The sequence below is a fragment of the Salvelinus namaycush genome, chromosome 31 (genome assembly GCF_016432855.1).
Source record: "Salvelinus namaycush isolate Seneca chromosome 31, SaNama_1.0, whole genome shotgun sequence".
Classification (NCBI taxonomy): Eukaryota; Metazoa; Chordata; class Actinopteri; order Salmoniformes; family Salmonidae; genus Salvelinus; species Salvelinus namaycush.
Window position 1 is genome coordinate 28,576,386 of NC_052337.1, and position 16,980 is coordinate 28,593,365.

The window sequence follows — 16,980 nt, forward strand, 5'->3', positions numbered from 1 at the left end:
ACTGACTCATTGCTCTTCATGAGAATGACTTGTTTTTGCCCAAGGCATTCTCTAGTGCACAGTTTTTTTTGCAATGACATAAAATAATATATGTTTTCCACAAGAAACATGACATGTTTTGATGCAAGAAGCTCTCATCCTATTCATCACCAAATCATACAAAATAAATAAGACATGGAGAAGAACTCAAGGGGAAACATATCACAAATGTGATATCAGTGTACACTGAATATAAGCAAATACAAGTTCATAAATCTCTGTAACGGAAATGTAATGTTCTAAAAAGGACACCAGGGGTCACTGCTCCATTTTGTTCATCATATCCGTATACAGCCACACCAGTCGACGAGAGCAAGGACTTTCTTTTTCAGGCCGGGTAGGTTGCCCACCAACAACTCAAGTAAACGGTCAAATAGATTAAGAGTCGGCAGCACAATCACCAGCCATCCTTTGAAGAAACGTAATATTTAGGAATTAAATCGCCATTATTGATCACACGAAATACTAACAAGTAAAATCGGTGAGTTATTAATGTGTTTTGGGGTTATGTGTATGTTTTTGCATTGACTTCTCCGACTGCCCAGTTTTATTGTTGCTTTGTTCTGGGCAGCAGCCATTTTTAATAATCTTGTCCTATATATTTATCCGTGGTCCTGAAATCTGGAAAATTGCTTATATACTTTGTTCTCAGCTCAAAGGCAAGGGTTTCATTATAGTTACGTGTTCTAGTCTCACATGCCAAATTTGTGCATTTTCTGGGGATTTGTTTTTGGAATACAAGACAGGAACTTCAGCTGATTTGCCGTCTCACAATCTTCGCTAGCTAGTAACGTTAGTTGTTAGGCTAGCTAACTTGACATCTAGCTAAATAACTTTGGTGTCAATGTTATTTTAAACTGAGTTATATCAATACTTAATAAATTATTGTTATGATTAAGGATTAATGGCAACGTGTCACCGCTTTTTTTCACGAACTCGCAGACATAAACAACGCAATGTTTACATACTGTGATGCTGTGCAGACCAAGCGTTAGCAAGCTAACAAGCTAATTCAGTTCGGATGGCTAACTAGTTAGCTCGCCCCTGACTGCCACTACGTTTGGCCAGCGACAGTACGTTATGATTTGACTATCAACATGGATTCATCCGTGGCCTAATTCCCTCTGTTACTAATATTGTACTTGATAGACATAAGCCAATATGTATTGCGTAGCGAGCATCAACCATGTTTTGCAATTATATTAGCTAACGTTAACTAGCTAGCATCCGTTTAAAATAGCTGGCTAACATCACTGCAAACTGCCATTTTAATTATGCCTTGGTGGTAGCTAGAAAGCTGTGTTACGTTTTATTTGGGGGTTTGTTCCCTTTGAACCGTCTGTTTGCTGATGATTATATGATGATTTGGATCCATCTTTAAAATAATTGAGTGTTAACCCGGAATAATTGAACTAGCTATTCTGAATATCTTTTTTACCATAAATATTAACCCGCTAGATCTGATGCGCGTCAAGAAATAACGTCGACAAACACACTGGAAAACTTTAAATGAACTTTAAACGAAAGGTTACAGAATTAGGTTGCTATTAAACATTATGATTTGTTTCATCCACCCAACTAAAAGTCCCAATACGACATATCACTTTACATTTGTATTTTGGGAGAAATGTATATTTTATCTGAATTTGACCGAAGTCATGTTGGAAAAGTGACGTCAAGGGAATGGTACAGGAGTGATGCAGCGTTCAAAACAACTGGGAACTCGTGGGTGAAAACGCGCTCCGACTGGGATTTTTTTTTGAATGGTCATCCAATTCGGAATTCGAACTCGGGAACAAGGGCGTCGTTCTAGAGCTCTGACTATCTGACCTGAAGATCACTGACGTCATGACTTGACCTCGTATTTTTCCGTGTTCCCAGTTGTTTTGAACGCTTTAGCTCGTTTTGCATGGCCTGATGCACATCAAATCAAATTGTATTGGTCACATACACACATTTAGCAGATCTTATTGCGGGTGTAGCGAAATGCTTTTGTTCCTAGCTCCAACAGGCGTATCTAACAATTCACAACAATATACACAAATCTAAAAGTAAAAGAATGGAATTAAGAAATATATAAATATTAGCTGAGCAATGTAGGAGTGGCATTGACTAAAATACAGTAGTATAGAATACAGTATATACATATGAGATGAGTAAAGCACTATGTAAACATTATTAAAGTGACTAGTGTTCCATTATTAAAGTGGCCACTGATGCTATGTACATAGGGTAGCAGCCTCTAAGGTGCGGGGTTGAGGAACTGGGTAGAAGCTGGCTATTGATGGCTATTTAACAGTCTGATGGCATTGCGATAGATGTTTTTCAGTCTCTCAGTCCCTGCTTTGATGCACCTGTACTGGATGATAGTGGGGTGAACAGGCCGTGGCTAGGGTGGTTGACGTCCTTGATGATCTTTTTGGCCTTCTTGTGACATCGGGTGCTGTAGGTGTCATGGAGGGCAGGTACTGTGCCCCCAGTGATGCATTGAGCAGACCGCACCACCCTCTGGAGAGCCCTGCGGTTGCGGGTGGTGCAGTTGCTGTACCAGGCGGTGATACAGCCTGACAGGATGCACTCAAATGTGCATCTGTAAAAAGTTTGTGAGGGTCTTAGGGGCCAGGCCGAATTTCTTCAGCCTCCTGAGGTTGAATAGGTGCTCTTGTGTCTTCTTCACCACACTGTCTGTGTGGGTGGACCATTTCAGATCTTCAGTGACGTGTACGCCGAGGAACTTGAAGCTTTCCGCCTTCTCCACTGTGGTCCCGTTGATCTGAAGTCCTGAAGTCCACGATCAGCTCCTTCGTTTTGTTGACGTCGAGGGAGAGGTTATTTTCCTGGCACCACTCTGCCAGGGCCCTCACCTCCTCCCTGTAGGCTGTCTTGTCATTGTTGGTAATCAGATCTACCACTGTTGTCGTCTGCAAACTTGATGATTGCGTTGGAGGCATGGGTGAACAAGGGAGTACAGGAGGGGGCTGAGCACGCACCCTTGTGGGACACCTGTGTTGAGGATCAGCAAAGTGGAGGTGTTGTTTCCTACCTTCACCACCTGGGAGTGGCCTGTCAGGAAGTCCAGGAACCAATTGCACAGGGTAGGGTTCAGAGTCAGACCCAGGGCCCCAAGCTTAATGATGAGCTTGGAGGGTACTATGGTGTTGAAGGCTGAGCTGTAGTCAATGAGCAGCTGTCTTACGTAGGTATTCCTCTTGTCCAGATGGGATAGGACAGTGTGCTGTGCGATGGCGATTGCATCGTCTGGATCTATTGGGGCGGTAAGCAAATTGAATTGGGCCTCAGGTAAGGTAGAGGTGATATGATCCTTAACTTGCCTCTCAAAGCACTTCATGATGACAGAATGACAGAAGTGAGTGCAACAGGGCGATAGTCATTTAGTTGAGTTACCTTTGCTTTCTTGGGTACAGGAATAATGGTGGACATCTTGAAGCAAGTAGGGACAGCAGATTGGGATAGGGAGAGATTGAATGTCCGTAAACACTCCAGCTGGTCTGCGCATGCTCAGGCCGCGGCTAGGGATGCCATCTTGGCCTGCAGCCTTGCAAGGGTTAACACGCTTAATGTCTTACTCACGTCGACCACGGAGAATAAGAGCACGCAGTCCTTGGGAGCGGGCCACGTCGGTGGCACTGTGTTATCCTCAAAGCGGGCAAAGGTGTTTAGTTTGTCCAGGAGCAAGACGTTGGTGTCCGCGACGTGGGTGGTTTTCCCTTTGTAATCCATGATTGTCTGTAGACCCTGCCACTCAGGCCCTGGGTCTTGTGTCTGAGCCATTGAATTGTGACTCCACTTTGTCTCTGTACTGACGTTTTGCCTGTTTGATTGACTTACGGAGGGAATGACTACACTGTTTGTATTCGCCCATAGTCCCAGTCAACTTGACGTAGTTAACCTCTCTAGGCTAGGGCGCGGTATTTTCACGTCCGGATGAAAAGCGTGCCCAAAGTAAACTGCCTGCTACTTAGGCCCAGAAGTTAGGATATGCATATTATTAGTAGATTTGGATAGAAAACACTGAAGTTTCTAAAACTGTTTGAATGATGTCTGAGTATAACAGAAATTATTTGGCAGGCGAAACCCCGAGGACAAACCATCCAGGATTTTCTTTTTTTGAGGTGACAGAAACACCTTAAACACTATGTGGATCTAGATTTCTAAGGGTCTTGCTTGCAGTTCCTGTCGCTTCCACTAGATGTTAACAGTCTTTAGAAATTGGTTGATGTTTTTCCTTTGTGTAATGAAGAAGTAGGGCTGTTCAGAACGAGGGTCGAGTCTAGTGTACTGTTGTGGTTGGGGCGCGCGACCTGAAAGCTCGCTCCACTTTGTTTTTATCCGCTATTGAACGCAGTTTATCCCCTCCTTAAATTTTATAGATTATTTACTTTAAAAAAATACCTAAAGTTGTATTAGGAAAGTTGTTTGAAATGTTTGGACAAAGATTACAGGTAACTTATTAGATATTTTATAGTCATGTTGCGCGAGTTGGAACCGGTGTTTTTCTGGATCAAACGCGCCAAATAAATTGACATTTTGGAGATATAACGACATAATTAATCGAACAAAATGACCATTTGTGATGTTTATGGAACATATTGGAGTGCCAACAGAAGAAGCTCTTCAAAGGTAAGGCATGAATTATATCGTTATTTCTGAGTTTTGTGTTGCGCCTGGCGGGATGAAATATGATTGTCTGTGTTTGTTTGATGGGGTGCAGTCCTCAGATAATCGCATGGTTTGCTTTCACCGTAAAGCCTTTTTGAAATCTGACACCGTGGCTGGATTAAATGCGGTGGGAGCACACCCCTATCCACTTCGACGGGACTGCAGTGGAGAAGGTGGAAAGCTTCAAGTTCCTCGGCGTACACATCACCGATGATCTGAAATGGTCCACCCACACAGACAGTGTGGTGAAGAAGGCACAAGAGCGCCTCTTCAACCTCAGGAGGCTGAAGAAATTTGGCTTGGCACCTAAAACCCTCAAACTTTTACAGATGCACAATTGAGAGCATCCTGTCGGGCTGTATCACCGCCTGGTACGACAACTGCACCACCCGCAACCGCAGGGCTCTCCAGAGGGTGGTGCGGTCTGCACTCCAAGACACCTACAGCACCCGATGTCACAGGAAGGCCAAAAAGCATCAAGTACATCAACCACCCAAGCCACGGCCTGTTCACCCTGCTATCACCCAGAAGGCGAGGTAAGTACAGGTGCATCAAAGCTAGGATTGAGGGACTGATAGAAGCTGTTTATCTCAAGGCCATCAGACTTAAATAGCCATCACTAGCCGGCTTCCTCCCGGTTACGCAACCCTGCACCTTAAAGGCTGCTGCCCTATATATACACTGCTCAAAAAAATAAAGGGAACACTTAAACAACACAATGTAACTCCAAGTCAATCACACTTCTGTGAAATCAAACTGTCCACTTAGGAAGCAACACTGATTGACAATAAATTTAACATGCTGTTGTGCAAATGGAATAGACAAAAGGTGGAAATTATAGGCAATTAGTAAGACACCCCCAAAAAAGGAATGGTTCTGCAGGTGGTGACCACAGACCACTTCTCAGTTCCTATGCTTCCTGGCTGATGTTTTGGTCACTTTTGAATGCTGGCGGTGCTTTCACTCTAGTGGTAGCATGAGACGGAGTCTACAACCCACACAAGTGGCTCAGGTAGTGCAGTTCATCCAGGATGGCACATCAATGCGAGCTGTGGTAAAAAGGTTTGCTGTGTCTGTCAGCGTAGTGTCCAGAGCATGGAGGCGCTACCAGGAGACAGGCCAGTACATCAGGAGACGTGGAGGAGGCCGTAGGAGGGCAACAACCCAGCAGCAGGACCGCTACCTCCGCCTTTGTGCAAGGAGGTGCACTGCCAGAGCCCTGCAAAATGACCTCCAGCAGGCCACAAATGTGCATGTGTCAGCATATGGGGTCTGAGGATCTCATCTCGGTACCTAATGGCAGTCAGGCTACCTCTGGCGAGCACATGGAGGGCTGTGCGGCCCCACAAAGAAATGCCACCCCACACCATGACTGACCCACCGCCAAACCGGTCATGCTGGAGGATGTTGCAGGCAGCAGAACGTTCTCTATGGCGTCTCCAGACTCTGTCACGTCTGTCACATGTGCTCATGTGCTCAGTGTGAACCTGCTTTCATCTGTGAAGAGCACAGGGCGCCAGTGGCGAATTTGCCAATCTTGGTGTTCTCTGGCAAATGCCAAACGTCCTGCACGGTGTTGGGCTGTAAAGACAACCCCCACCTGTGGACGTTGGGCCCTCATACCACCCTCATGGAGTCTGTTTCTGACCGTTTGAGCAGACACATGCACATTTGTGGCCTGCTGGAGGTCATTTTGCAAAAATATTTTTTCTTCGCTCTTTCTTGAACTGCTTTGTTGGTTAAGGGCTTGTAAGTAAGCGTTTCACGGTAAGGTCTACCTACTCCTGTTGTATTCGGAGCATGTGACAAATAACATTTCGATTTTATAGTGCAATTTAGTCTAAACTGTAGTTAGCCTCCATCCAGAATGACTGGGCTTATCACCACTTTAGGGCACCACTATGGCGCTGCCGATGGAGGGCGGCTTCAGAACGTTCATAACAATTGCACCTCCATCACTTGGTCGTGTCATGCCATCTATGAATAGTTGTTTACTCTATACCCTGAAAGCCCAGGAGCAGCTCTCTAGAGCAGTAGTCTCTCTGAAGTCCACAGTGATCCTGGCTGTGTCTGTGGTTACAACTGGTTTCCTATCCTTAACTCCTTTCCCTTAACACCCCTATTCTAAGCAGGACTATGGCATTGGCATTCCTATTTAATTTTCCACTTCTCTCACACCAGTTGTCTTGAAGGAAAGGAGGATTTCAGAAGAGTATTATTTGGACATATTTTCCATACCTGTTCTATGTGGAACCATCTGCATTTGTTCAGTTTTACCACTACTCACCACTAAAAGACTGTCTGGCAGTCTTCCATACTCCTAGTGGCCCTCATCTTTGCTGTCTTTGAACGTTGTTGCTTTGAACCGTCAAAGTGGTAGACTGCATCCTCTACTGCCCTGTTGTTATGGCTATAAACCCCATTTAAGTATTTGTGTGTGCACTGCTGCGTGATTGTGAAGAGTGATGCTTTCCAGACCACCCTAGATATTATGTACTTAAAACTACGCAGAACTGGTCATGTGTATTTGCATGTGCCTGACTGACCATTTCAAAATGTTTTATGTGAATATTTAGCCCCCCAATGTTGTTTTGATCAATGACTGTTCTCAGTCTTTTCCCTTGCCAGACGTACAAGCAGTCTAGCTAAAGAGATTGCCGCATTTAGCCTTTGCTGTGGAATGTGTAGTTTGCTCGAAGGCCTTGGTTTTTGTTTAGCAATGAGTTTGGGGCTCCTTTTAAACGTTGCATTTGGGAAATTTAATTAATTTCCGTCACGCTGTAGAATAGATTGGATATTCCTTTCCAATTCTAAGCTGCTGTAGTTTGTTAGATAACATTGTATCCTCTATTCTCTCTGCAGAAAAAGAAGGCACAAGAAGAGGCGCATAGAAACATTTTCATACTCGATGACATTACATCGCAATGTCCGATCGTTTGGGGCAAATAACCAAGTCCAAGGATGGGAAAAGCAAGTATTCATCACTCAGCCTATTTGATAAGTACAAGGGAAAGTCTATAGAAACACAGAAAACCGCAGGTAAGTCATTGTCCATTCTTTCTCAAGTACTTCTGTGTTCAACTCCTATGTGCATGGCTTTAAGGATTTGAATGGCCCATGAAGCTTGACCAATACATAAAGTTTGCAAAGTGCTTTATTCACACTTCTCTCCTTCCCTCCGTCTGTGTCCGCTCACTCCCCCTCTTCCTCCCAGCAGTTCCGCGACATGGCTTACAGAGTCTTGGCAAAGTGGCCGCAGCCCGGCGCATGCCCCCACCTGCTCACCTGCCGAGCCTGAAGTCAGAGAACAAAGGAAACGATCCCAACGTGATTATCGTGCCCAAAGACGGAACAGGATGGGCAAACACACAGGAACAAACCGATCAAAAGAGGTAGGTGAGAGAGCCCGGGACGGACACTGGGAAAGGTGGTCTGGATAACAGATGAATGCATTTATACCCAACTCTGTTTCTTGAAGATTGAAAATCCGTAGACACCGCAATCTTGCCATTTCAATCAGCAGCTGATGTAGATTGAAGAAACCAATTGAGTGAACACTGGTCAATCAGTGCTATTGATTCAATTAAGTTCCAGGGAGAAATAGAAGTTGGCTAACAGCGGCCTAATGGTTTATAGTCTCAGTACTTTAAAATGGCTGACAAGTGATGTGCATTAAATTCTGTGATGTAATCATTTTTTACAGGTCATTCCAGATTAATTAGTGGAGATGAGGAAAGGATGCCGCTATAGACTATTACTATACGTTTGATTTATCAAACGTATGCGTCAAACTGTATGCGTAAACGGCTTGACAGAAATGGTAGCAGAAGTTGAATTTTGAACTTTTGTTGCACACACATCCAGATGATGCTGCATCCATTTTACGCAATGACACTAGGTGTGATCAAGGCATTAGCCCCATGTACAGCTGCAGGAAAGATAGCCTTGTGTCACAGACTTGAGAGGCGTTCGTGTTTGCTACCTCAAGGTTAGCTCACATGCAGGCTGTCTGTGTGGGAGTTGATTGGTGGGAAGTGACCACTGTTGTTTAGTGTATGTGAGTCTGTGGGTGGCTGGAGGAGTGGGCGCAGGAAGACTGAGGAGCTAACATACAGTGAGTATATGGCAATGTTGATTGAACACCAAACATATGGCATTTATAAAACCAGCATTCATGTTGCTACTTTTTAGTGTTATTTGCATAGCAGGCAGGACATTTTTCACACTGTTCCCATGTGGCTCAGTTGATAGAGCATGGCGCTTGCTATGCCAGGGGTGTGGTTCGATTTCCATGAGTGAGGCACCTGTATGAAAAGTAAGAAAAATGTATGCACTCACTACTGTAAGTCACTCTGGATAAGAGCCTCTGGCTCAATGACTAAAATGTAGTCATTTGATAACAGAAAAGTGAGTTGGTTTGTGTTATGTTGCCTGGCAAGTGAGAAAGAACAGAGTGGGAGTACTATTTATTTCTAATTCTTCACTGTTTGGCTGGGGTAAATTCATCAAGAGTTTATAGCTGGGTTACAAGTGTCCAAGTTCTGTAATGTGTAAAAGTGAAACTGTGCGCAGTATTGCATGTCTGTATCAAGATGTATATGTATGTAGTCTATCTCTGGAGTGACGGTTCCCTCTCTCTCTCCTCCCTCAGTTCCATTGCATCAACAGCACAGCTGCCGGAGTTGCAGCCACAGCTGGCTTTGCAGAAATCTGTCTCCAATCTCCAGAAGCCCACACCGGTAGCCAGTCAGGAGGTTGGTTTGTCCTCTTAATTTTTGTCATCTACATCTTTCCGTTTCACTTTGAATTGTGATTGTTTTTTTCTTATTTTTTCTTAGAGACTGCCTTTAAGAAGCAATGAATCCCTTTGAAAATGGCCTATTTGGCATCGATATGAGTCTGAAAGTTATTCTAGTGTCAAAATTGACTACAAAGTGTAAATAGGATCATTTTAGTCAAAGTCAATCTTGTCTAAAACGTTTGTAACATCCGTTCGTCATACTAGGTAAATGAAGGTTGGGTTTTGATGTCTATTTGCCCACTAACATGGGGTGAAGAGCTGCGGTGATTGCTCTCTAATCAATAGCATAGATGATTAGACTAGCAGCTCCGACTGTTTACACACATTGCGCATTTTTTTAACTTGCGAAATACCTTAGATGTAAAATTGAGCAACTAAAACATCCTCGGTCAAAACGTCAAAATTCATTACAGATAACTCGAGTAATCTTCAATTCATTCTGGGGATTTTAAGGAAGTGAAATAGGCTTCCAAACCGAACGCAAAATTGGTCAGGAAACACACCTCCAAGACTGAAATCTCTTTAATTAATACAATTTCCTCTGTTGTTTCCACAGAGCACAAACACAGGTGGACCAAAGCAATGGGCCCAGCTAAATGGAAAGGCCGTAGAACTAGATGGTGAGTTGGAATGGAAAACTCGACTGTTCAAAATCACTTTGTCTCTTTGGTCAACATTGATGGAGGTGCTATCAGATGTGTCAATTTACTGCATGCCTCCACCTCATGATTTTCCATCAGCCTCCGTTTCTTTTGACTCTGCTGCTGTGACTGACAGCTGTGCCTCTTGTTTCCATTGCGACATCAGGTTTAAGGGCTTCAAACCGACTGCAGCCCTTCTCTCACGAGGAATTTCCAACACTGAAGGCTGCTGGGGAACAGGACAAGGCTGGCAAGGAAAGAAGCGCCTTCGATCCGTCGTATGGGCCCGGACCAAGCCTCCGCCCCCAGAGTGAGTCCCATGGACATAGCTGTGGTGGCACAAACATGTACTCCAGTTCAAAAGGAATCCACATGCCTTTAAATGATGAATAGTGGAGCAGCCTCACAGCATAGTTGCTAATAAGTGCCGTGGGAAAATATTGTGCACATACTTTAAAAAACTGAATACACTGCAATTTCACCTTCTAACTCCTTAGACACAGGCTTGTTTTCTCAATTTCGTTTTCCTCTTGTCTTTCCAGATGTGACAAGTTGGAGGGAGGGTGGTGGGAGGAACCTTGTGCCCTCATCCCTGCCAGCAGGCCTGCCCTCAGATTCCGAGGGCAAGGCCAGCGGCGTAGCTGAGACTGGGAGCCCCCCTCCACCTCTTCCCCCCTCTGCCGCCCTCTCTGCCTCTATGATCAGTCCCACCCCTGCCACCATTGTCAGCGCCCCTCCAGTCCTAGAGCCCAAGGAGCCCTCTCTGCGCCCTGCCCAGCCCCTCCGCAGGCCCACCCCCCCTGCCCTGAACCATCACCAGCTCCACCACCCTACCACCACCACCACCTACCACGACATGCTGCCTGCCTTCGTAAGTAGCACAATACTACTCTTAATTTATTTTCACTTTGACACCTTAATGCAAGGTTCTGTTCTGACTGTACACTTTTTGTCTATTGGTTTTCAGATGTGCACCAAAGAGACTCGTGATGCTCCCGGCACTGCTGAACACACTGGCCCTGTCACTGTGGTCGCCCCAGTTCGCTTTGACAACCGGCCCACCTTCAGACAGCCCTACCCCAACATCAACCAAGAGCCTGTCAAGTAAGTTGTCACCTGCATATGCCTACTGTCTGTAAGCGATGCTCAGTTAAAATAATGAAAGATTAAATGGATAATACAATTGTGAATTCTTTTGTTTTCTTTGCAAAAATAATCGCAGATCTCTCACCTCCCCATGTTCCTATTCTCCTTGTAGTGGTGAGGTTAGGAGAGAAGAAAACCGCTTCATCCGTGGGCCCTCTCGCAACCCCTCCTCCAGACCCATCCGTCGGCCCGGTGACAGACCCCCTCGTCCGGCCATCATCAACCCAGAGGACCTGAAGGATCTGGACGAGCTGGACAACGACTGTGAAGACGGCTGGGCAGGTGGGGGGGCTTTCTGTTATCGCATCATACAAAGACTGAAACAGCATTTCTGTGCATGTGCCGCAGCGGAACTAGATTGACCTTGATAAAAATGTTGCTCTCTTACCATTCCAGGTATCCATGAAGAAGTGGATTATGGCGAGAAACTCAAGTTCAGTGACGATGAGGAGGAGCACGCCGAAAAGAACAAGATGTGGTGAAATTACCCCCACCCCCTTTGTGTTTGTGACTGAATAGAATATTGTTGGTGTTATTTCTATAGTTTTAAGAGCAGTGACCTTGTAGCAGTGACTGATTGTGAGCTCTATCTCTGACCCAGGGCTGAATGGGAGAACCAGCGTCGCGAGCACCAGTTGTCGCTGAGCTCAGGAGAGGGGGCGTACCCCCAGGAGGGCCCTGAGGAGGAGGCTTACCTGGCCTTCCAGGAACAGATGGCCCACAGGAAGACTAACAGCAGGTTCCCCTCTGGAGAACCACAGGTAAGGTCGTACCTGAGTCCACTATGCCTCAGACTGCTACCCTTGCCTGGTTCCCCTATCCTTCAATACCACTGATCTCTGAAGTTTTGAGTTTAAAGAAATATGGCAGAAGCCTGTCCAGTCATTTCACCTATCAGTGGTCATGAAGTCTTCAGACAATGCACATGACTATTATCAATAACCCTTGATTGAAATAAGACTCAACAAATCGCCTTGTAGTGATTTAAAAAGTGAATGTTTAATTACAACTTCCAGGGTAAAAATGCAGAAGCACATATGGAGATATGGTGGAGGTCACTAAGATTAACTAATGTTTAGGCATTAACTTCTTCGGGGTAGGGGGCAGTGTTTGGATGACTGAGGTGCCCAAAGTAAACTGCCTGTTACTCAGGCCCAGAAGCTAGGATATGCATTTAATTGGTTATTATTGGATAGAAAGTTTTTAAACTGTTAAAATAATGTCTGAGTATAACAGAACTGATTTGGCAGGCGAAAACCCGTGGAGAATCCAGCCGGATTTTTTTTTTTTGAGCTCACGACTCATTATAATGGCTGTCTATGGGAATATAAAAGTAATACCTCCCAGATTGCAGTTCCTAGGGCTTCCAGCAGATGTCAACAGTCTTTAGAAAGAGTTTCAGGCTTGTTTATTGAAAAATGAGCTAGAATTTGTCGTTTTTGTAAGTGGCTCCCATTTTGGCTGTAGTGTTGTGGCGCACATGGATGAGGGCGCGCACTTTGTTATTTATCTCGGTAATGAACATACTATTCTCCGTCTTAAATTTGATCGTTTATTTACATATTAGGGTACCTGAGGATTGATTAGAAATGTTGTTTGACTTGTTTGGACAAAGTTTATTGGTCACTTTTGGGATTAATTTGTATGCATTTTGAACGAGGGAAACCGGTGGATTACTGAGTCAAGCGCGCCAACTAAACTGACTTTTTGGGATATAAAGAAGGACTTTATCGAACAAAAGGACCATTTGTGATGTAGCTGGGACCCTTTGGATTGCAAACAGAGGAAGATATTCAAAGGTAAGTGATTTATTTTATTGCTATTTCTGACTTTCACTGCTTGGTTAGAAAATGTATGTAATACTTTTGTACGTGGGGCGCTGTCCTCAGATAATCGCATGGTGTGCTTTCGCCGTAAAGCCTTTTTGAAATCTGACAAAGCGGCTGGATTAACTTCACTAGGGTAGGGGGCACTATTTTCACTTCCGGATGAAAAGCGTGCCCAAAGTAAACTGCCTGCTACTCAGGCCCAGAAGCTAGGATATGCATATAATTAGTAGATTTGGATAGAAAACACTATAGTTTCCAAAACTGTTAAAATAATGTCTGTGAGTATAACAGAACTAATTTGGCAGGAAGTGGGATTTTTTTATGTTTGTAGTTTTCTATTGAATGCCATTACAGTATCCATTGATTTAGGACTCAAATTGCACTTCCTATGGCTTCCACTAGATGTCAACAGTCTTAAGATTGTTTCATGCTTGTATTCTGAAAAATGAGAGAGTAAGACTACTCTGAATGAGTGGACCCTACAGTGTCCCAGAGGTTTTTCATGCGCTCGACTGAGAGCGCGCCTTTCTTGCTTACCTTTTATATTGACAACGTTATTGTCCGGTTGAAATATTATAAATTATTTCGGCTAAAAACAACCTGAGGATTGATTATAGACATCGTTTGACATGTTTCTACGAACTTTACGGATACTATTTGGATTTTTCGTCTGCCTGTTGTGACTGCGTTTGAGCCTGTGGATTACTGAACAAAACGCGCAAGGTTTTTTGGATATTAACAGGGACTTTATCGAACAAAACAAACATTTTATTGAGTAAATGGGAGTCTTGTGAGTGCAACCATATGAAGGTCATCAAAGGTAAGTGATTAATTTTATCGCTATTTCTGACTTGTGTAACTCCTCTACTTGGCTGGTAACTGTTTGTAATGATTTGTCTAATGGGCGCTGTTCTCAAATAATCGCATGGTATGTTTTTGCCGTAAAGCCTTTTTGAAATCTGAGACCGTGGTTGGATTAACAAGAAGTTAATCTTTAAATCGATGTATAGCACTTGTATGTTTTATTAATTTTTATAATGAGTATTTCTGTTTTTTTGAATTTGGCGCTCTGAAATTTCACTGGATGTTGGCCAGGTGGGACGCTAGTGTCCCACGTACCCTAGTGAGGTTAACAAGAAGTTAAGCTTTTAAACGATGCAAGACACTTGTATTTTCATGAATGTTTAATATTACGAATTTGTATTTTGAATTTCGCGCTCTGCAATTTCACAGGATGTTGGCCAGGTGGGACGGTAACGGTAGACGGTAGCACCTACCCCAAAGAGGTTAAAGCATAAAGAGTACATACACCTGTAGGAAGAGAACAATTGAGTCACATTTAAATGCGTGTGTCTTAAGTCCATTGTACACAACCCATGTAGTCCCCACATTAACACCCGAACCCTCCTCTGTGGCGTCTTTAGGCCCAGCAGAAGAGCTCCGGGCCTGGCATGGCCCACCAGGGTGAACCCCTGGACGACCAGGAGGAGCGCCAGGGCCCTGCCCGGGCCAAGTTTGTATCACCGGAACTCTCGGAGGCAGTGGAGAGAGCTCGGAGGCGCAGGGAGGAGGAGGAGAGACGCGCCCGTGAGGAGAGACTCGCCGCCTGCGCCGAGAAGCTCAAGAGGCTAGACGAGAGGTTTGGGAAGACGGAGAGACAGTTGTCAAGGTCTGAGGATGGAGTGAAGGATGCAGAGAGCAAGGAGGCAGCACTGTCTCCTGGGAGAGAGAGCAAAACCCACCAGGAGAGCTGGCAATATGGCATGAAAGGTAACACCAAACCGCCATTAGTGTTTGTTTAGTAAACATTTATTTATTCAGATTGATCAGTTGAAAATACTAACTTGCAATTCTCAGTCATAGTGTGCACTTACCGTTGAAATTGAGCATTTTACTGAATGGCTATTACTGAATGACATGTAGGAAACATACAGGGTTGCCAGGTCTAACTAAAATTTCTAGCCCAATGGCATCTGAACCTGCCCACAAGGCCTGAAAACTAGGCCCCCAAAAATGTTTGCCACGAGAGTTGCCAAATTTATCCAATAAACCCTTTTCCCATAATGTTATTGAGCGAATTAAGAAGGAATATCGATGTCATTTTTAATGATGTAGGTTAAGAAGCAAATTTCGGTTTTCCATCAAAATAATTATTGCGAATTTAAGAATATATTGCAAGGGAAAATATGAATTGCCCTTATTAATCTCTCCAGATCATTTTCCATCAATGGATGTCGATTTAACTTGTTTTGACTGCTATGATTAAGCAATAAGGCCAGAGGAGGTGTGGTATATGACCAATATACCAAGGCTAAAGGCTGTTCTTAGGACATAAGATTAGTTGACATTAGAATGCAGTCTACTTTAAACCACCTCCTGAGTGAATTTATCCAAAGAGCTCTAGTGCTCCTGAAGTAGTTTTCTAATGCTTTGTCGCTGTTATATCAGTTTTAGCGCGTTAGAAGGTTTTATGGAAAAGGTCGTCTCCGTAATGACCAATCTACAACTGGTAAAAAGTTGTCATGACGTGTGCGCATGCTGCTGTCTCCGTGACTCAACTGCCTCTGCTGCAGCACTCTCTTAACCTGTGCTCTCAACACACACACACCCCTTCGGCCCTCCCCCTCTCCACCATTCACTCACTCAATAACAGCTTGCTCACTGCCTGATAGTCAGCAGCAGCAGGTCACAGTGAAATGTATATATTTTTTAAGAGAAATACCATGGTGGCCGCTGTACAATTTAGAAGTAGCCCAAAAACCTGCCACCCGTGACAAATACATTTTCACCCGCGACACCGTTTTCAAAGTAGTCCAATTTGGCTTGAAAACTGCAAACATGGCCACACTGGAAACATGGGTAGCTATGTAAAAGTAGGATTATAACCCTCTCCTCTCCTGTCCCAGACACTGAGTGTCCCTTGGAGCACTCCCCCGGCCAGCAGGACTACAGGGAAGAGGGCACCTTGGGCTTCGCCCCCTACCGCATTGAGGACGATGGCGGGGCTGATCCCACTTCTCCCCTGCCCGACTACACAAACCACCAGGCCTCCAAGCCCCTCCCGCCCCGCTTCCAAAAGCAGCAGCAGGTGAGCCGACCGGCCGACGCCATCTAATGCTTTCCCAGCAGCCCCTTCCCTCCAGCCCCAAAAATCCTTATCCCTTCCCTAATTCCTGGGCGGATTAGCGGCTTGAGAAAGGCCCGTCAGAGTTCACAGGAGCAGGTATTTTCCGTAACGACGATCGTTGGGTATTATGAAGGGGGCCAACGGGTGTGTTTTGTTTTATTCTGTTGTGTAGTGTTTTAATGAGATCTGTGGTGGATGCACAGCAATGGGCAATTGACAAAACAGGAAATAACCACTCGCTGCATATAGTACACTTCTTTAAATGCATTTGGTCACTTTTTTTTATGTGACGTGAATAATTGTACCAGTGTGTGAACATAATGGGTTCATGCTCTGTCGTCCCTCCCCCTCTCAGGACCAAGTGTATAAAATGCAGCACTGGCAGCAGCAGCAGTCTGGCCACCCCGCCCCCTCTGGCTCCAGCCACCCCCCGAGGGGGTACTACCCCCCACACATGCTGGGCTTCGACCCCCGCTGGATGATGATGCCCCCTTTCTTGGACCCCCGCATGGCCCAGGGCCGCTCCCCCGTGGACTACTACCCCAACGCTGTCCACTCTTCAGGTGAGACCTGAGAAAATAGTATTGTTTTACTAAAGGGAATGATGAATTTCCTGATTTCATTTCTTAATTCACTTTTTTAGTTTAGTGACATCATTGTCAAACTTTATAGATTGATATGGATCTCCAAATAATCCTGCATCTGTATCATCTCTAA

The 16,980-nt window shown here is 44.7% G+C and overlaps 1 protein-coding gene across 6 annotated transcripts in view; it reads left to right on the forward strand.

The window, feature by feature from the left end:
- The first annotated feature begins 347 nt into the window (after positions 1 to 347).
- prrc2b (proline-rich coiled-coil 2B) overlaps positions 348 to 16,980 on the forward strand; it is a 33,934-nt gene continuing 17,301 nt past the window's right edge. For 3 of the 6 annotated variants that reach the window (XM_038970811.1, XM_038970815.1, XM_038970816.1), the window contains exons 1-14: positions 349 to 520; positions 7,582 to 7,758; positions 7,934 to 8,111; positions 9,371 to 9,473; positions 10,077 to 10,140; positions 10,328 to 10,471; positions 10,704 to 11,032; positions 11,129 to 11,265; positions 11,420 to 11,589; positions 11,704 to 11,785; positions 11,909 to 12,068; positions 14,561 to 14,906; positions 16,043 to 16,224; positions 16,619 to 16,826. In XM_038970811.1, coding sequence (XP_038826739.1) covers positions 7,644 to 7,758; positions 7,934 to 8,111; positions 9,371 to 9,473; positions 10,077 to 10,140; positions 10,328 to 10,471; positions 10,704 to 11,032; positions 11,129 to 11,265; positions 11,420 to 11,589; positions 11,704 to 11,785; positions 11,909 to 12,068; positions 14,561 to 14,906; positions 16,043 to 16,224; positions 16,619 to 16,826 — 2,218 coding nt within the window. In that variant the 5' untranslated portion in view covers positions 349 to 520; positions 7,582 to 7,643. Of the gene's footprint in view, positions 521 to 7,581; positions 7,759 to 7,933; positions 8,112 to 9,370; positions 9,474 to 10,076; positions 10,141 to 10,327; positions 10,472 to 10,703; positions 11,033 to 11,128; positions 11,266 to 11,419; positions 11,590 to 11,703; positions 11,786 to 11,908; positions 12,069 to 14,560; positions 14,907 to 16,042; positions 16,225 to 16,618; positions 16,827 to 16,980 lie in introns of all 6 variants that reach the window. The other 3 variants (XM_038970814.1, XM_038970813.1, XM_038970812.1) reach the window with 3 other exon arrangements.